The sequence below is a fragment of the Ornithorhynchus anatinus genome, chromosome X1, assembly GCF_004115215.2.
Source record: "Ornithorhynchus anatinus isolate Pmale09 chromosome X1, mOrnAna1.pri.v4, whole genome shotgun sequence".
Lineage (NCBI taxonomy): Eukaryota > Metazoa > Chordata > Mammalia > Monotremata > Ornithorhynchidae > Ornithorhynchus > Ornithorhynchus anatinus.
This window is the reverse complement of record NC_041749.1, coordinates 102,389,269-102,410,810: the sequence shown is the minus strand read 5'-3', so window position 1 is coordinate 102,410,810 and position 21,542 is coordinate 102,389,269. Positions and strand designations below refer to the sequence as shown.

General features: G+C 43.3%; 1 protein-coding gene across 2 annotated transcripts in view; it reads right to left on the bottom strand.

Annotated features, from left to right (window-relative positions):
• Positions 1-21,542, bottom strand: part of VGLL4 (vestigial like family member 4) — a 152,153-nt gene that overhangs the window by 34,865 nt on the left and 95,746 nt on the right. For both annotated transcript variants that reach the window (XM_029050189.2, XM_029050188.1), the window contains one exon: positions 8,133-8,322. In XM_029050189.2, coding sequence (XP_028906022.1) covers positions 8,133-8,322 — 190 coding nt within the window. The remainder of the gene's footprint in view (positions 1-8,132; positions 8,323-21,542) is intronic.

The window sequence follows — 21,542 nt, the reverse complement described above, 5'->3', positions numbered from 1 at the left end:
AACCAACATTCAGTGGGATCCAGGCAACAAGGCGAGGACTCTGCTCTAATGTCTGCCTCCCCTTGTACATTGACTGTAGGACCCTTGTGGGCAGGGGTTGCATTTACCAACTCTAGTGGATTGTACTTTCCCAAGTGCTACGTACAGTGCTCTGCACCCAGGAAATGCTCAATAAATACTTCTGATTGACGGATGAATCGACTGGTGAACTGACAGAGCAGCACAGAGTAGGGCTGCATAGGCATAGGGGATGAATCCAAGGGGGTGATGGGAGCCACTGCCCCCACTGCTTTCTAGCTGAGGATAAAGCTACTGTGTTCACTCCTCACTAATTCAGCCCAGGCCTCTGACAAGACCCCTCCCTCCCACCCCTGGCAACAGAGCTTCCAAGCAGGGTTGAAAAGAGCTAAGGATTTCCAAGTGGGGTTTAGAAGACTTGAAAATCTAAATTTTTTGTCCTCTTAGCTCTTAAAGTCTGCCTGTCACTCCCAACCCATCCCACTTGCCCTCTTCCTTGACTTTTTGTCCCCACACTCTAGAGGAAATGTTGGCTCCTCTGCCCTTTATCTTTCCTGACCTAGATATTTGCTCTCCCGCTGTTGATACTTATTGAGTATTTCCTGTGTCCTTTTCAGCTTTTCACCTGCCCCTATTAACATAAGTAACTAAACCCCATGCATTCCTACAGAAGGAAAAAACAACCAATTGCTAAGACATGTAATTCAGCCTTCACAACCCCACAGATGACTCATGTAACAAAGCAGCTGCTGGGCCCCCCAGGAAGCCTTCCCCATTAATGCACAAGACCCTGAGCCCACCCTGTAGCCACACTTAGCAGTGAGCCCATATATACGTTTATTTCGTATCTTCCGTTAATTTCATCCTGACATATTTGAACCTGAGCGTTCTACTCTTGTTTTCCCCCTGCGTTCACTATTTAGAAACCATCTTTGTCTGTGTCCCCTGTTAGATTGCTAGATTATAGATGCAAAGAGAAGCAGCACGGCTTAGTGGAAAGAGCATGGGCTTGGAAGTCAGAGGTCATGGGTTCTAATCCCAGCTCCACCACTTATCTGTTGTGTGACCTTGGGCAAATCACTCAAGTTCTCTGTGCCTCAGTTCCCTCATCTGTAAAATGGGGATTAAGACTGTGAGCCCCCACGTGGGACAACCTGATTACCCTGTATCTACTCCAGGGCTTAGAACAGTGCTTGGCACATAGTAAGCACTTAACAAATACAATCATTATTATTATAGAGGGCAGAGAGACTGGGTCAGACCTGATTATCTTGTATCTCCCCTGGCGCTTAGTTCTGCGCTTGGCACATTGTAAGTGACTGACAAATACCACAGTTCTAATTGTTATTAGAATTGGTCTTTTCTTACTTCTATTGCACTCTCCCAAGGGCTCAGTATAGTGCTTTGCACACACTAGGTACTCAATACCACAGACTGCTACAACAGTTCTGAGAGCAAATCCATGTTTCACCGGTTAGCCAGCCAGCCAACCCTGAATAAATCCCTTTAAAATAAATAACTCATTGGTGTGCCGTTAGATGGATTCTTTCAACATGCTTTGATTTAAGGGATATTTTGCCAAACAGAACTAGATGCAGCGTGGCCTAGTGGATAGAACCTGGGCCTGGGAGTCAGAGGGCCTGGGTTCTAATCCCAGCTCTGCTACATGTCTGCTGTGTGACCTTGGGCAAGTCACTTAACTTCTCTGTACTTCAGTTACCTCATGTGTAAAATGGGGATGAAAACTGTGAGCCCCGTGTGGGACAGGGACCGTGTCCAACCCGATTTGCTTATATCTACTTGTGTTTAGCACAGTGCCTGTCATGTAGTAAACACTAAACAAATTTCATTATTATTAATATATCATTTAAATTACTCAACAAAGCTGTGTTGGCTATGGTAGAATGGCCTAACTTTAGGCCGCTGAACCGTATCTAGTCACCAGTCGCTCCCGGGGGCCCACCATTCTCAGTGACTCCAGCTGCCAGCACCAGCCCAGAGAGCATTGAGAAGCTAACATGGGGCATGCAGGCCCAGCCCTAGCCCTACCCCAGAACACAGCCAATGTCAGACCGCCCAGAGATGTTTGGCACCACTTCTAGAAACTCTGGGCTGTAGACTGTAAGCTTGTTGTGGGCAGAGAATGTGTCTGTTATACCATACTCTCCCAAACGCTTAGTAAGGTGTTCCGCACACAGGAAGTGCTCAATAAATACGACTGACTGGCTGGCTGACTGTCCATGCTCATCAAGAGCCAGGGCTGGTTGGGAGAGCATGAGCCACCCAGGCCCCTACTTCGCCCTTGGAGGTAGCAGTTCAGGAGTAATAATAATAATAAGGATGATGATGATGATGGTATTTGTTAAGCACTTACTATGTGCCAAGCAGTGTTCTAAGCTTTCATTCATTCATTCAATAGTATTTATTGAGCGCTTACTATGTGCAGAGCACTGTACTAAGCGCTTGGAATGAACAAGTCGGCAACAGATAGAGACAGTCCCTGCCGTTTGACGGGCTTACAGTCTAATCGGGGGAGACGGACAGACAAGAACAATGGCAATAAATAGAGTCAAGGGGAAGAACATCTCATAAAAACAATGGCAACTAAATAGAATCAAGGCGATGTACAATTCATTAACAAAATAAATAGGGTAATGGAAATATATACAGTTGAGCGGACGAGTACAGTGCTGTGGGGATGGGAAGGGAGAGGTGGAAGAGCAGAGGGCAAAGGGGAAAAAGAGGGTTTAGCTGCGGAGAGGTAAAGGGGGGGTGGCAGAGGGAGTAGAGGGAGAAGAGGAGCTCAGTCTGGGAAGGCCTCTTGGAGGAGGTGAGTTTTAAATAGGGTTTTGAAGAGGGGAAGAGAATCAGTTTGGCGGAGGTGAGGAGGGAGGGCGTTCCAGGACCGCGGGAGGACGTGGCCCAGGGGTCGACGGCGGGATAGGCGAGACCGAGGGACGGTGAGGAGGTGGGCAGCAGAGGAGCGGAGCGTGCGGGGTGGGTGGTAGAAAGAGAGAAGGGAGGAGAGGTAGGAAGGGGCAAGGTGATGTAGAGCCTTGAAGCCTAGAGTGAGGAGTTTTTGTTTGGAGCGGAGGTCGATAGGCAACCACTGGAGTTGTTTAAGAAGGGGAGTGACATGCCCAGATCGTTTCTGCAGGAAGATGAGCCGGGCAGCGGAGTGAAAAATAGACTGGAGCGGGGCGAGAGAGGAGGAAGGGAAGTCAGAGAGAAGGCTGACACAGTAGTCTAGCCGGGATATAATGAGAGCCTGTAGCAGTAAGGTAGCCGTTTGGGTGGAGAGGAAAGGGCGGATCTTGGCGATATTGTAGAGGTGAAACTGGCAGGTCTTGGTAACGGTCTGGGGTAGATACAAGGTAGTCAGGTTGTCCCACTTGGGGCTCACAGTTTTAAACCCCTTTTTACAGATGAGGTAACCGAGGCACAGAGAAGTTAAGTGGCTTGCCCAAAGTCACACAGCAGACAAGTGGCAGAGGCGGGATTAGAACCCAGGTCCTCTGACTCTTTCTAGCTCCTCATTTCTGATCCAGGTCCTCATGTTTACTAATGGGAGACGGCGATTTCAAATTCAATCACTCAAACGGTGGTATTTAACGAGTGCTTACTGGGTGCCAAGCACTGGATTAAGAGTACAGTACAAAAGAGCAGGTACAGACGACTCCTGCCCACAATCCATTTACAGACTTGAGGACCTTACAGGAAGTTCTCGACTTAAGATGCTTTGAGATACAATCAGCACTTTTGACATTTCTAAATGTGCATTCTATTTCAGGTTTATGACACGTCGGTTTCGACTTTCTAAGTCTAGCCTTTTTTGTGGCACTGGCTCCATAGGCGTGGGTGCTCGAGGGGCAAATGGCGAAACGTTTTTCAAAGCCTCGATGTGGGGGAAGTTGGGGGCAGAGAGGGAGAGGCCGAGAGATGGGGTTGGGGATGGGAGCGGTTATCTGATCACCTGGGGAGACACCAGGGTGGACCGGCACGTCCATTTAACTTCCAATGACTAAGGTGGCTACCCTACCTCAGAAGCTCTCTGACCAACATTTCTTGTTGCCTCTCCGAAAGATGAAATTCCCAGTTTTCAGCTTTTAAATCTATGCCTGTGGCGCTTTACAAACAGTAGCTAATTTTTGAAGTTTGATAAGCCATCCTCCTGAGGAAATTGTTTGTCATTCCCCCATGTAGGTCTACCAGTGTCATATGGTTGTAAGAGCCCAGATAAAAACTCAGGAGTCCCCCATCACAATTTTGGGAACAAGTCACTGGACTACACCCTTCTCAAGAGTCAAATCAAATGAAATCAAGTAACTATCTTTCCAGCCTCCCACTCTATGCTGAACAGAGCCAACTTCACAATCAAAGCTGGAAAACTATCTAAATACGATTGCTCGAATGACACCGAGCCAAGCCACCTATCTTTCGGAACTTTTGAGCTAACTGCCAACAGTGCATTTGAACTTCACTCTTTCCCCAAGTGTATTGTCATTTCTTTAGCGTTAAAGTAAAACAAAGCACATTTTTTACTGCATGTGCTTAAATTTAAGGACATTAAAAACAAAAAGCCAAAATCTATTTGTAATCTCCAATACTGAGGCTAATACAATGAACTATCAACATTATATAGAACCAGGGAGAAGGCATAAAGAATGCCTGCAAGTCATTATAGAAAACATTTTTTAAAGTACTGTAATCTAAAAGTAAGGGAGTGGGTTTCAGTTTCTGATGATGATAGTAAGAATAATATTTGTTAGCCAGTGTACTAAGTGTTGGGGTAGATACAAGTTAATCAGGTTGGACACAGTCCCTATCCCATGTGGGGCTCACAGTCTATGTCGGAGGGAGAACAGGTATCCCCATTTTGCAAATGAGGGAACCAGGGCACACAGAAGTCAAGTGATTTGCCCAAGGTCAAACAGCAGGTACGTGGTGGAGAAGGAACTAAAACCCAGGACCCCCGATTCCCAGGCCCATACTGTTTCAACTAGGCCATGCTGCTTTATGAGATAGTTTCATGAAATGAAACAAGTTTAGTAGTCTCATAGAATGGGGCTGACGAGAGGCCAGATCACAGAATCAGAGAGGTGTTCTTGAAAGACCATTTGGTCCAGACCTCTGTCTCTATGCAGGTGAAAGACGAAAACAATTTTAGACAGATGGTTGTCTCTCTTTTGAAAAGCTCTCCAAAAATGGAGATTCCACAATTTCCCTCGTAATTTCCCTGTCCCTGAGAGTTGAGAAGATTTCCTTATGTCCAACCAAAGTCTCCCCTGCAGCAATTTAAATCCAGTTCCTCTTGTTGGAACTTTTATGGACCTGGAGAACAACTGATCAGTGTCCTCACAAAAATGCTTCATATATTTGAAGATAACTATTAAGTCAACCCAGTCTCCTCTTGTCCAGACCAAAAAACATCAATCCTTTTAACCTTCCCTAAAGGACCGATTTTCCATCCCTTTAGTCATTTTTGTTGCTCTTCTCTGGATTCTCTCCAGTTTCTCCACATCCTTTTTAAAGTGCAGTGACTCAAACTAGACAAAATGCAGCGGAAGGATTACTTTCTGGCTCTTATATGTCATGTTCCTGTTAATGTAACCCAGTATCACGTCGGGGATTTTTTGTGGATAAACACAAAACAAAACAGGGCTACATTGCTGATTCATTCCGCTTGAGGTCAACTATGACCTTCAGGTCTTTTTCAAGTGTACTTTTGTAACAAGCTTCTCTAAGATTTGTCGGAGACATTAGCTTCTGTTTTCCAAAGCTGTCTATTTGAAGCCCATTCAAGTCAAATGTGAAATTTGGCACAGCAACCTGATAATCTTGCCTAAATACAGTCATTTCTACGATAACACGTGCTTTCATTTACACGAGTTGGATACAAGCAGATGGTTAGAACGAAATGGAAGAATAAGGGAACACATTTACCAAATCTATTGGGATGCTGCCAAAAAAGCTATTTCATATGGAAGACAGAAGCTACATGGCCTAGTGGAAGGATCATGGGCCTGGGACTCAGGAGACCAGGTTTCAAGTCCTGCTCCACTGCTGGCCTGCTTTGTGACTCAACTTCCTCCTCTGTAAAATGGGGACAAAAGTAGCTTTTCTCCCTCCCTCTTCCATTATGCACCCTGAGGGAGTATATCTGATCTGATCCTCTTGTATCTATCCCAGCATTTAGCATTTTGCTTGACACTAGTATGGGCTCAATAAATGCCATTATTATAATGATCGGATCTTGGGAAAGCTCTGTCCTCCATTACCATTTCAAAGGGAACAAATCCATTTCAAAACCAATGTACTTAAAATTCATTGTTTACTAGAAAGAGATTTTTAAGTGATCAATCAATGGTATTTACTGCATGCTTACTGAGTGCAGAGCACTGTACTAAGCACTTGGGAGAATGCAGCATAACAGAGTTGGTAGACCTGTTCTCTGTCAACAGCAGTTTACAGTCTAAGGGTGAAAAGTGGTTCTAGTGAGGAGCTAACAATCATTAGCAAGTGCCTGTAAAACCTGAGAGAAACAAGTGAAGGCCAATAGTTCAAACTTCATAAGACCATTTCCCTCTTCCACAACCTTCTTGAATTTCACCAGGTATGACAGAAGCATGTACTATTTCAATTGTTTTTGAACCATCATTCCCTTATTTCCCATTACAAAATTATTGACAATTTTTGGACAACACGGGGCTTTGCAGAAACACAATTTTCGTGTTGTGTGCTCTCAACACATGAAACCTGAAATCAGTTTTTTCCCCCTAGGTAATTACATAATAATTCCTGAAAATGCATAAAGTTGCTCTTGTCTGTTGATCATCACAACTAAAAGCATTTGAGGGGTTTTCTGCCTTTTTGGGTGGGGGTGGGGGGGGGGGGTGAAGACACCAAAATTCCTGTTAACAAAAAATGAAAGACTCTAAATAGTTAAGCAGATGTGATGTATAAATTGTAGGCCTTTTCCCTGCATGTGAGATTTCATTGTTTTGCATTGCCTTGGTACTGGATTCCTGATTTGTAGCAAATTCCAAGGCTGCAGACTGCAGGCCCAGCCTCTGACTAACACCACAGTGATTTATTTGAGGATAAATACTTCTGTCTGTGTCTTATGACTGAATAAAACAGTCCAAAGCAGAGTGGAATGTGTGGAATGCAGAAGGCTGCTGGAGCTGAGGCAGCAGGGAACAGGCTGCAGTTATCAAACTCCCTCTGATTGCTAAACTACTAGGATCACTTCCTCCAGCAAGGAATGAGAGAAACTCTGAGTTCCAGCAGCAAGCCCAGAAATAAGAACTCAGGAAGAGAAATATCTTAAATTAGTAACTATTAGTTCTCGCTCTTCCCCCCATTTCAGGTATGCTGGAAAAGCTTTGTTTCCTGAATGTAAAATTTCACATCAACACTCCCCTTCCCACCACCATCTTCAGCAGAAATGTAACAGCAGGAGTCAAATGTGAGTGCAGAAATAACGTTTGGCAACAACTGCAGCCTGCCCAGTTGTCAGAGCAGCTGGCTCAAAGTCTGCTGGCCCTGGAAATATGGGAAACATTTCTATCATTCCCTCGCTTTCCCAAGGATAGTGAGTATGGTGAGCAGAGACAAGACAATGGGGAACTGTGTTACCCAAAGTTATTTTTCAAAGTAAAGCACATAGAAGACGGAGTTAGCATGATCTCAACTAATGAGGCGACATTAAAAACCTCTTTGCTCGCTCCCTCGATTTTCAGGTGGAATCTTCACATGCTGAACCCTAATCCCATTTCCTGTATAGCATCTAGCCCGTTATTATTAGTAGCACTGCTACTAATATCGGTATCTTATATGTGCTGAGAAAGAGAGCCATGGGGGGAATGAGGGAAGTACTCCACCTCTGGGTTGTGCACCCAGGTATGCTGAGAGTGGAAGGCATCACAGCCAGATCCAAGCTAGGAAAATAACCCCAGTGTTTAGCTAAGTTATTTGGACCCAAGTACTGATCTCAGGACCCCTCGGCTTAGGCCTGTCCCTCAGGTATTTTGTCCTGCTCCCAGGCTGGCTTTGAGGTGTCACACGCACACACAGACACACTCTCTCTCTCTTTCTCAAAGGAGGACACTTACAGGTGGGAATTGAAGATGCGACTCATTTTGGAAACATGGTCATTTTCACAGTCTAGCTCATCGTCCCCTTGCTCCATGCTGAACTTTCTCTTGCTGGGGCTGATGGGAGGAGGGCCTGTCCGGTGGTTGGTGAGAGCAGGGGACACGGGAAGGGTCTGCATTCTGGGTTCGCCTCTTAGAGCAGCTTCACCTGCAACGAGACATCAAGAGATTTGGTGACCAAACAAAATAAAATGCTCCCCTATCATCTCCTTCCAGTCTCTTGTTAAGTTGCTCCCAAGAAAGTCAGATCAATTTAACATTGAGCTCATCAGACCGCCACTGTATTGATCGACATTTTAGTTGCCCGTCTTTCATTTAAATTGAACTTTTGTTTTTAAACTTTGACCTCATTTATATGCTTAAGATCCATAAGACAGTAAAATAAACACAACCTCTTAAAACACATTTGTGGTTATAAAGTAAAAAACTTGCTTACTAAAAAAAATTTATCTCATTTCACTTCCCCAAGTTATGGTTTCACTGTTTTCATTCCTGTTAAAATCGCTGTTCAAAGACTTATCCAGCTCAGTGCAAAGCCTGGAAAAAACTGATGCTTAGCAATTAACATAAGCTAAAAATAAGGCTTCTGGGCGATCCTTTAATACGGCAGGGGTCTTGGGAAAAGTTTTCAAAGTCACTTTGAGGAATTAGAGCCGCATTATCCACAGTTTAACACAGAACTTCCCCCCCTTCCCTCCATTACCAATAATACATTACCTTCTGTAATATATTCGCTCCATTACACAGAACCTAGGTTGTATCTTCACAACCTCAAGAGCAGTAAGACCTTTCTGTTCAGATATATTCAAAGTGCATTTAAACTTTGAATGGCCCTCTAGATACTAAGACTAAACAGTTACACCGGCCGGTTAAGGAAGAATTATAAATGGTCCCTCACCAAATAAGGTTTCAAAATTAAAATCTTTCATTTGGTATCAAAGCATGTACCTTTCCTTTAAAGCCTGAATAATTTTAGTTTCCTTCTGGTCATGACTGGGTGTAACATTAGGAGAAAGTCAGCTTCATCTTGTGGTACCAAAAGAAGGGCTTCATGGTACCTAAGAAATGAAATTGATGTCTGGCACCATTAGTTTTATAGCATCACTGATGCGTAGATGGTTTGCAACATTCAATTATTTCACACACATATGAAAAGTTCCATTTTGTACTGGAAAGGAGGGTTGGGGAGAAAACCTTCTGAATGTTTACCAGGAAAAATAAACATTTTGCCAATTTAGTCAGCATGATATAAACTAGCAAACATTCTGTGACCTATAATACTCTACAAGTCAGAATTTCTTTTAAAGACCCTGGCGCAAAAGCTGAATTGGAACTTTCCATATTAAAATTAAACCCTTTAAAAAAAAAAAAGAACAGGCCCCATGTTGGACCTGCTGCACCTCATGTGTCAACTCCAGTTCTCCCAACTTATTACCAGACCCTTTTCTAAAAAATTTGAGATATGCTCCCTTTTGTAAAGGTGGGAGTAATAATTAAAAATGCAAGTGAATCAATTACACTGTTTTGTTTATTTTAAAGCTGGATCGTCGACTACTAGCATAGAAAGAAGCATTTGGCAACTTCTTAAGCCCCCAGTGATCTTCAGTCATGCAACTGAAACACAGAAGGCCCAAAGGTGGCTCTAAGTTTCAGGAAAACTCTCCTCCAAGATCCTGTGGACATTTTCTCTTCTAGGTTTTAAAGACGGAGTGCTATAAATTGTATCCGGATAGCTATTCTGTACAGACACCACATTGGTGACAGTCTCAAAGGATGCAGCCTAATCCTTCTAAAGACTTGGAATCTGTTTCCCAGCCTCTGATTTTCAGAGTGTACCAGGTGTTCTTCCAATTTCCTGATTCCTAAGCAAGATAATTCCCTCATATGTTCCCTGCGTCTACATGGAAATCATTATCAGGGGTAGGAAAATTCAACGCTGGAACAGTGCAAAAGGAGAAATTTTCTTGGGAAAATTGGTCAAACTGACAGATTAAGTCGATCAACAGTATTTATCAAGTGCCAGCATTCAGACAACTGTACTACGTGCTTGGGAGAGTATGGTAAAAATCACATGCATGATCCCTGCCCTCAAGGAGCCTAGAATCTAGAGAGGGAGACGGACATTAAAATCCATTACATGTAGTATCTCCTAAGAAGATGTTATGAAATACAAATTCCATCCACCAACATCAGAAGAACTGCAACAACCAGCGCTCTAAAATTTAGAGTATTATGGTAACCTAATTTATTTTCATTAGTAGTATACCCATGATTCAAAACAATTGACAAATGAATTGGGCCAGAAATTAGTGAAAAGCAGTGTGCCCTATAAGAAAGAGCACTGGATTGGGTGGCAGGAAACCTGGGTTCTAATCTCAGTCCATCATTTGCCTGCTGTGAACCCTTGGGTAAGTCATTTAACTTCTCAATGCCTCAGTTTGCTCATCTGCAAAATGGGGATTACAAACCTGCTCCTGTGTCCTAGACTGCGAGTCCTCATGTGAGAGAGGGACTGTGTCTGATCTGATTGTATTGTATCCACCCCAGTGCTCAGCACATAGTAAGCACTTAAAGCCCCACAATTAATGCTATTATGCTAGTACAGGTAGTGGGGAAACTAATGTAACTCAATTTATTTCGAGTGACTAATTTAACTCAACTAAAACACAATCCCAGTGCATTGTAGGCAGTAAATCCTATGACAAATTAAGCTCTGCTTGGAGCATAAATTCTGATTATTCTACCGGGCAAATAATATAGTACTTCTCTGTCTCAGTGGGAGAAATTATTTCAACATGCAGATTCAAGCTCATTTAATATAGGTAATTTTATTCATGGTATGATAACTGCTATTCAGCTGTGAGAAACAAATCTGAGTGAGAAACAAATATTTGAATTTTATGAAAATGGGGCTATTCCCAATGCAAGTCAAATAGACAACACAAGTGAAAATGGTGTTACTTATCTCTCAAACAATCAAGGGATGAATAATGCACTATGAACAATGATAGCCTTGCCCTCATTTGTATAGATAAATGTTTGAAATCCCAGGATCAACCAAAGGCATTTATTGAGGGCTTACTGGGTGCAGAGCAACTCTCCACCCTCAAATTCAAATCTACTGCGGCCTCTAACTGGTTTGTTAGGCCTCTGACTGGTTTACATTTTCAAAGACTTGGTTTCTACTCGATCCCGCTCAAAGTATTCAATTTAAAACCGTGCGAGAAAATCACAGTTCAGTCTAACAAACTGCTCTACTGCCCTGAATCATCTCCCTCTGCCTGACCACAAGCCAGACGGACATCCAAGTGGCAAGACAGGGTGTGGATAAAAGTGAGATTTTATACTTTCTGATCCCATCCCAAATGCATTACTGTACTGGCCGGAGTCCGTGCATGAACAGAGGCATTAGTGCAGAGTCATTTTCTTTCAAAGACGACAGTACTTCCCTTTGTTGCAGTGAGCAGCAGCTGGGCATAAGCCTTAGCAGTCCGCCTCTTTCAAATAGTTCAGTTTAGGACTATTCATCCCAGTTCACTTTTTTTTATTAGGGCCGTTAGGCAACATGATAAAATATAGCCAAACAGAGATAACAATGTGACCTACTGTCTGCCTGCAGTACATGTTCGGCAGTTCTACAACTCAAAATAACAGAATCCAAATGCTCCTAGCCCCACCTTCCTCCAGTCCCAAGTGGTTTGTTAGAGGCTTCCATTTTTAGGCAGCATCCACAATTTGAAATTTGCCCAGGTATCCTAAAGGTTGCTGAAGCCAAGGAGCTCGGTCTCCTTATGAAGTGTAATCAAGGAATGCAAGGTCTCTCTCCTTTTTTTAACCCAGTGGTAATATGAGTTTCTTAATCAGCAACCAGTTATGGTTTTGCCCAAATTGATAGCCTTTGGTTAACCCTCCATAGAGGGCTTAAAAGCATAAATCCTGCTTTTTCCTGGTGCTTGTTAATGGGTAAATAAATTACCTGGCTAAGCTTCAAGTGGGCCATTTAAGGGCTCATGGCTTCAGCTTGCCACCCCCACCTCCCGCCCATGAGTGCCAAGTGCCGCCTGCCATAGCAATGCCCAAGTTCCACCTACACCACAGGGGCAAGTGAAACAAGGAGCTTGGCCGGAATCCTCTGCCAATGGAACTGGATTGTTCAGGGGCCCATGGCCTTGCTCTCCACCGCTCCCTCCCTTGACCGCCTCCCTGATGCCACCCAACACCAACCTAGAGGGGCTACCCACCATCCTGCAAGAGCAGAGAGCAGGTGAAGCAGGAAATGTGGCTTTGGAAATATCTGGAACACTGGGGACCTTGCTCCAAGTTGGAAGGGAGGGGGAGGGGAGGTAAGGGCGTACACGCTTAAAAATTGTTTTTTTCTGGGTCGGCCTTCCCCCTCGATTGGAAGTTTCTCATGGGCAGGGACTGACCTCGATTTATATTTTTTGCATATTTCCAAGAGATCTAATAAAGTGCTATGCACAAAGACGCTCAGCTACTATTAGTGACCAATAAAGATCTGTGATAGACTGTAAGCCCATTGTGGGCAGGGACCTCTCTCTTTATTGCTGCATTGTACTTTCCAAGTACTTAGTACAGGGCTCTGCACACAGTAGGCGCTCAATAAATACAACTGAATGACTGAACGATGGACTAATGAAACTTTTCCAAGCAGGTACATGAATCATCAGGATCAAGGAGAAAAAAATATACATGGCAGAATAATGCCTTGCCTCCTCTTTCCAAGGCACAGGGGAACTCTAGCTTTGTTGTCCCTTACTCCAGGCTGGTCATGCAGCCTTGTTAAGAATCCTGGCCACCCCAGGCATAGAGAAGCAGTGTGGCTCAGTGGAACGAGCACGGGATTGGGAGTCAGAGGTCATGGGTTCAAATCCTGGTTCAGCCACTTGTCAGCTGTGTGACTTTGAGCAAGTAACTTAACTTCTCTGGGCCTCAGTTACCTCATCTGTAAAATAGGGATGAAGACTGTGAGCCCCATGTGGGACAACCTGATCACCTTGTATCCTCCCCAGTGCTTAGAACAGTGCTTTGCACATAGTAAGTGCTTAACAAATGCCATAATTATTACTATTATTATAAAGGGGGCTGGGAGAGAGAAGCAGGAGGAGGCAGTCACGGAGAAAAGCGGAAGCCAGGAGAGGAAAAAAGAAGGGAGACAGGTAGAAGGGAGAGAGAAGAAAAGAGGAAGGAGGAGAAAGGTGGAGAGAGAAAAGGATACGAGGGAGAGGGGGAGAAGAGGGAAGGAAGGGACGGGGAGAATGGAGGTGGGAAAAAAGAAAAGGAGGAATTACTTCCCTACTGCTGCCTCACTATGACCACTGTCTTACCTTATCACAGTGCCCAGTCAAGAGGCAGCGGCTAAGTGCCTGGACCAGACCTGGTCACTGAGCCGAGATCAGAGGGGCAGCATGGGAAGGCCCTGCTATTTGAGAAGTTCTAAACCCTTTTCAACACAAAAATGCGCATCCGCTACTTGATCAGATCAAGCAAGAGAGAGCATGACTGTGTGTGTGGTATGTGCTCTAGTAAACTGTCCCAGATATCTAGTGAAATACCATTCACTAACAGAATTGCCCAGGCTCTTCCAGAGTTCGGGAGGCAGGTGCCAGGCCAGATATTGGGAAGATTGGGGCAACCGAGGAGGTACAGAATCAGATATTCATCAAAGACGACTGCCCAGAGAAGCTTCAGCAGCGGCAGGAGCAGGTAAGAGGAGACACTGCCGCTGCCGCCATCACCTTTGCAATCACTGAAGGCAAGAGCTGAAGCCGGGAAGTGGATGGCTACGGCGGTGGGTGGGCCCTTGCCATTTCTCATTCGGTCAAGGCAAGACCCCCAGAGAGCTGGGCAAGAAGCAGAGTTGAAATGGCAGAAACTGGTAGGAACATTTAGTTGCTCCAATCCCCACAGTCATACTCTCTGTGACAGTGGCCTTCCCAGGACACAGCAGGGCAGGGAATACGCCCCTAACAGATTGTCCGTTCCTTGGCTGACATGCGCATTCTGTGCGGTGGGGCAGAAGTAGAGAGATGGTGACTCTTGGTCCCCTGAGTAAGAGAGAAGTATCTGCACTGCCCTTTGCATTTCAAATTACTTTGCAATTACACATTAGTTGACCCTTTAAACACCCCAGAGAAAAGTCGGTAGGATCGCCACCATTTAAGGCAAAGGAAAGATGATTAAGAAGTCTTTCCCTAAGTAACACAAGCAATAGGCAAGATTAAAGTTCAGTTCCGCACTTCCAAAGCAGGGTGCCCGTTCTGCTTCTTGAAGATGATGATTTTGAAAAATAGCCCATTTAAAAAAGTGGGATCCATTTTCAAAATGACACAATTAAGCAAAGAGAATGATCTTAAATCAACATGTAAGCACTTTCCCTCCACTTTTGAGCACCCTGGTTCAAAGACTGAATTTTGAATCCAGTCATCTTCAGCTTTTATAGATCTTTCCCGTGATTATGTAAAATGACCCTTATCAGAAGCAGCGGCTAAAAGCAAATCAGTTCGACAAGGAACAAAACAAGCTCTAACAATTGTACCTGTTCTCACCGGTGTGCATTTCTCATCCCATGAGAAATTTCTGAAGCAAAACATCAATCATAAGTAGTTATAGTGAGTCAGATTTTAAGTACTATACCCAGGTCCCGTTTAAACTCTTTCAAGGGACAACAATCATGAAGGGAAAGAGAAGCCTAGAGGCCTAAGTTAAGCTCACAGTCACATTTTCAAATGGCCACATCTTTTATTTAAAGGGATCAAAACCCAATTTGCCATTCCTTTCCTTGATCCAATAGAAATAACACATAATAAATACAGTCATTTGTGCAACTCCTTCTTCAAAAGATGTTTGTTATTGTTCTAAATCACAGGACCTGAAGAATCGATTTCAAAATTGGACCATTTAATGCCCAGAAGACAGAGCACAGGGCCAAGCACCCAGGGAATGCCCAAAAAATGCACTCGATGATGAAGACAAAAATCTAAGCGACACTCGAACACCTTTATATTGCTTTTTTTCACATTCAAGTTCTCCTTTCCTCTTGGCCAGTCATTGCAAGGGTGTTCCTTCACCCCAAAGAACAAATAACCTACAAACTTCATTTTCAGAAAAAAGAACATACTTTGAGCAACAATCTATCTTTGCCCCTTTCCTTTTCAAGGGGCAAGATTGTGATTTATTCTTGTCTCAAGAATCTTCCCTGTACACTTGAGACCCTCCCCACCACCCAAAAAAGCAGTGAGACCCTCTCCAACCAGTAGTGATGCTGCTCCCTATGCAGCCACGTGCTCGAGGTGAGCAATTCCTGCCAGGTGGGGAGCTGACAGGACAGTGTCAGATTTCTTAAAAGGCAATTCTGCCCAATGCCTCCCAGCTGTCAAATCACCAAACTTCAGTCTCCAAAGGCTAGTGACCGTAAAATCAATCCTCCAAGGATCAAAAAAGGAGCTCCAAATTCAGAAACTGTCCAATGCTGAAATAATGGACAGCTCTGTAAAGTTCAATATTTACTCTACACGTTGATAATGATGAAAAATAGACTATGGAAAAAAGTTCTGAGAGTCTTTCCAAATGATTAAAATGCCAAAAAGCACTCTGAATAATACTGCATTAGTGCTGCTAATTAAATGTACTTTCTCCCCTCCTCCTGCCCCACTGGACTTTAAGCTCGTTGCAGGCAGGGATCATACCTTCCAACTCTATCATATTGTACTCCTCCAAGTGCTTAGTACAGTGCTCTGAACACAGTAAGTGCTCAATAAATAAATACCAATGATTGAATCACTTCCCCCCACCCCACAGCATCCCCAAAGAACCATTTTGGATGTATTCCACAACAGTTTCCAACATTCATCTTTTAGTTTGGACATCTATGTTAAAAACCTCAAGGCCTAATCTTCTAGGCCTAATTCTAGAAGGGATACTGTCTGAGAAAAGCTTACTAGGACATATCCAAACACTAAGGAAAAAAACCATGAATGACTAAAAATTTCATTATAAATACAAGTATTCCATTAAAATTCAGGGTCTGTATCCTCACAATCAATCAATGGTATTTACTGAGCACTTACTGTATGCAGAGCACTATACTAAGCGCTTAAGAGTGTATACTGTAACACAGTTGGTAGACATATTCCCTGCCCGCAACAAGCTTACGGTCTAGAGGGATCACAATCAACATGCCCAGTAGTTGCAAACTTTATTTTGCAGGTCTGTATTATTTCCCAGGTCTAACCTCAATAGCTTCAATTATTTCTATGGACTGGAGTATTACATCACCTAGAGAACCATTTGAGCAATACAAGGTCAGGAACTACTGACCCTATGCCAATATATTTACTTTAGATCTGACATATTCACATTACTATCATGCCCTTCAAAATCACGGTAGTTTCCGGGCACTACTTTAAGTCTATTCTCTGCCACCAAGGTAAGTGACTTCTTGAGAAACTGTACGAAACAGCAAACCTGAGCTGATCAAAGAGCTGTCTGTCTGTCATTAAGGGAAAATGATCAAAGATTAAAAAGCTTGCTTTCCACTTCAAACGCAAATCTGGGAAAGGAAAAATTTTCTAGCTCAGAAGTATCAAATGCAGTTGAATGCACAGGATGGTATCTTTAGAGACATTTCTGCTTACATTAAATGCATTAACAACACGATTATATTTAATGATAAAATAATAATCAAGAGAAAAGTCCATGTTCCAAAGAGTAAAGCAGAAGCACTCAGGGAAAAGAGCACATATGCCACCGTGGTGCACTGTCTGAAGGCTTATTAACAGTCTATTAATAAATCTCCAGGCCCGTGCACATTGGCAGAGCCAATCCTGATTCAATCAATCGGTCGCTGATGGTGACATAACCTTCCAGAGGGAAGTTAGCATCACTTATGAACAGGATTGGGGGCCAGCAAAGAAGATTCATTTCCCGCTGTTCATCTCTTCCAAGGAGCTTAGAAGAAGTGCTACCAAATTTAACAGAATTTCTCTGAGAGGTTCAAGTAGAAGAAAACAGTCCTCTAGACTTGAAGCTCCTGGTGGGCAGGGAACGTGGCTTTCCACTCTGTTTTACTGTACTCTCCCATGTACTTAGTACAGTGCTCTGTACAAAGTAAGCGCTCAAGGCTCACCGTCTATGAATAAGGTGGGCAAGGGATTGGCAACAGTCACAGAAGGCAAAGCGAACAAAAACATAAAAGACAAGGATGAAGATTAAGAATACTAATAAGTGACTCATCTCACTCAACCTGGCTCTGTTCCTGGGTTAACGAACCACTCTCTAAAGGGTCCCGATAGTCCCACAGAAATGGAGTCAGTCACACTTCCCCAGTTCAATCAATCAATGGCATTTATTGAGCGCTTACTGTATGCAGAGCACTGTACTAAGCACTGGGGAGAGTACAAGTTCCTCCCACATGCGGAACTTGATTTCTAGATTTCCAGAGAAAATCTTTGCTTTGGGAAAAAACATGCCCTGCTTTTCAGAATCTTTGGCCCAGTGGTTTTCATTTCCATTTAATTTTTAATACTGGCATCTGTTCAGTGCCTACTATGTGCCAAGAGCTGTATTAAGCACCAGGGGAAATACAAGATTATCAGGTCCAGGCCCTGGGTTCACAGTCTAAGCAACATGGGGTTCACAAGACAGAAATAAAATATTGATTGATCCACTGATAGACAGCAGGGTTTGTTGATGCCTTTTGGTGCTGACAATAGTTATTAATAAAGAGCTATTGCACTTCAATGGCATCAAATTGGTTCAGCTTTAACACAAAACTTATGGGAATAATGGGAATGGAAAAGACTCCAGGATGTTTCCATTTGCACTCTACTAGGTGTCCTAGGTCCCAGCAAATTCCATGGGATTTTGGTTCTTGCCTAATTTCCCTCCTGGTCCCCAGGGGGAGACACTATCAAACAATTTTCTGCCAACAGAGAAACACCTGCTTTAAACTCAAGCTGGGGACAAGAGAAATGGGAGCATCTGAGCTCTGGGATGAGTTGAGAACAAGTTTGGTCAAAATATGGGTTCTAATCCTGGCTCTGCCACTTGTCTGCTGTGTGACCTTGGATGAGCCGCTTAACTTCTCTGTGCGTCAGTTGCCTCATCTGTAAAATGGGGATTAAGATGGTGAGCCCCATTGGGACATGGGCTGTGTCCAACCTGATTTGCTGTCTCTTCCTCAGCACTTAGTACAGTGCCTGGCACATAGAGCTTTTTGTTTATTTTTTAAAGGAGGCAGCAGGTGGAAGCTAGTGTAATTGAGGGGACTCCATCTGGCAAGGTGATATATTGCCTGAAAAGATTCTTATTTATCTTCTTGGGAGCAGTACTCACAAGTACTCCTGGATCACACATTAGAGGAAGCATTTACTTAGTTTGTATATCAATACACATAAAAGTGGCTATAGGCTCAGACTTTATTGCCCTTCCTGGGAATGGGGAGAGTGATCTTTTCAATCAATCAATGGGATTTTTTGTCCTGTACACTGTAAACTCCTTGTGGGTAGGGAATGTGTTACATTGTTATATTTTACTCTCCCAAGCATTTAGTACAGTGCTGTGCACACAGTAAGCACCCAATAAATACGATTTACTGACTGATTGAATGCTTACTGTGTGCACAGCGCTAAGGGTTTAAAAAACCTTCCTTTAGCACTCGTTAAGGGTTTCTTACTTTTCCAAAAGCAGGAGATGATTACAGATTGGCTGAAAAAATGATGGTATTTGTTGAGCGCTTACTATGTGCCAAGCACTGTTCTAAGCACTGGGTAGATACAAGGTAATGAGGTTGTCCTATATGGGACTCACAGTCTTAATCCCCATTTTACAGATGAGGTAACTGAGACACGAGACGTTAAATGACTTGCCCAAAGTCACACAGTTGAGTAGCGGTGGAGCTGGGATAAGAACCCACAACCTCTGACTCCCAAGCCTGTGCTCTTTCCACTAAGCCATGCTAATACCATAAAAGGTGTCCACATTTTGGCTTTATTCTCCCTCAATCAACTTGGATGTTGTTGAATTTACTCATAACACCCAACGGCCTCCCTTACAACTTACGTATATATGATATTGGAAAACATACTCAGGTGCTTCATTTTATGGTTGTATAAGTGCTTGCAATAGTCTTGTCATTCCTTCCGTTCACATTATTAGTAAATATTTCTGTCTGTAATTTTTCTTTTTGTTTTGGACATTCTTTTATCATAGAAATTGTGAGTCTTGTTTCTGTTGTACTCTCCCATGTGTTTAGTACAATTTTTTGCACTCAGTAGGCACTCAATAAATACCACTGATTGGTTGATTTCAGAATAGGGGAACGGGGGTCAAACTTCCAAAACAAAAGTTTAAAAGGTAAGTGCACTTCTCCCAAAAAGAAGTTACAGACATGAAACTTGAGCATTTTATGTCTTTTGAAATGGTTGAAAAAGCGAAATATTTTACCTGCATCTTACAAACTTTATAGTTTGAGTTTCTTGCCTGTTAGATTGGATTATGTGGGGTTGTTTTTGTTTTAAATCAAAGTCATTTTTATACAAAGAAATGTATTTTTATGAGGACATACTCACCCACGAGTGAAAGGGAAATTAATTTTAGAAGTACACTTATTACCCCAGCACTGGCACCACATTAAGGACACCACTTATTTGTCATGTGACCCTGGACAAGTCAATTCCACTAAATCAATGCATTCTGTGTGCATCTGCAGCCATAAAGGCCAATCAGAGACTGGGGTATCATCAAGTTGGGTGAAGAAAAACAAAAGCCATGGCTCTGTCACCACTGGAAAACATGATAGAGCCACACTTGAAAAACAACCAATCCTCATATAACCACAGGGGTAGCATTCCTGCAAAGCACAACTTTAAAGAAAAAAACTTGCATCATATAACTTGTGTCCAACACGGCGCACATCTGTTTTTTCCAGCACTGCCGCGCTGTATCCAAATGGGCTCAGTTTGTCAAAAGAACATTCCCTAATTTTCTATCATTGTTGCAGACAAAATGCATAGAGAAAACACGTGTTAAGTGTACTGCTTGCAGATCTGGTCACCCTACCTCAGGAAGGATGCATTTGTGCTAGAGAATGGGCAGGAAAGGGAAACCAAGATGATCAGGGGGCATGGAGTAGCTTCTGTGTGAATCCAGTGGCGAAAGACAAAGGCTGAAAGGGGACGAGATGAATCTACAAAATCATGAAGGGTGTGGCCAGGACAAACAAGAAATTGTTGTTCACCAATCGATGGCATTTACTGAACACTTGTCCAGAGCACTGGACTAAGTGCTTGGGAGAGTACAACACAAGAGAGTTGGTAGATATGATCCCTGCCCACAAGGAGCCTGTGGTCTACCCCACTACACCAGGACATGGGGTACCCAATGAAGCCTGGAGGTGATAAGGTTAAAAACAAAGCACTTTTTCACAATGGGTATTAGGGATATGAAATTTGTTATCGCAGGAAGGTGGCCAGGCTGGAAAAATCAAAATAGTCTACGAGGGTTTGGATAAATTCAGGGGTAAGAGAATTATCCTGGGTTAGTCAAGGCAGATATTAGATGGTATATGTATCAGCCCTTACTTACAGCACAAAACTGTTAGGGTATAAATAAGGAAACACATGGAAGGGCTTTGAACGCTCCAGAGATATAGGAGATGATTTTTTCGCTGGTAATAATAGTAATGATGGTGTTTGTTAAGCGCTTATTATGTGCCAAGTGCTGTTCTAAGCGCTGGGGTAGATACAAGGCTATTGGGTTGTCTCACGTACAGCTGGCCATGTCTGTGGAAGACACTCTCTCTCCCTGCCTAGTTGAGGATCTGCAGGGGGGCCTGCAGAGAAAAGTTCACCTTTTAACTGCAAGCACTGGTTTCAACGTATTCAGCAGGAAAACTGTACATGTCAGCATTCTCCCAGCTGGCTCCATGAGATTTAATTTGAGCCAACCACAGAGTGGCTGTGATAGCTTTCTGAGATGCCACAGGAGGCAGGCTAAAGGGTAGGGGTTAAACAGCAGCAATGCACACCAGATGTCAGAAGAGGAGAGGACGTATAATTGCTTCAGAGAGACACCATTTTTAAAAATCTCCTTCCATGCATGAAACACTGATACCAAACTCAATAAATTAAGTATTTAACTTGCTGAGTCCGAATCATATGGCCCTTTCTCTAACTCCAAAAGGACTTCAAAAGGGGTGCTGCAATTCTCATGTCCAACTTTTCCTATGCCCAGAAGAGGATCTTTGGCAGACTAGCTTGCAAAGGACTCAGCATAATTGGATATTGCTGTTTTGAGTCAGATAATTCATACATGGCATTCCATCTTTTTCCTAAATTACTCTAGCAGACC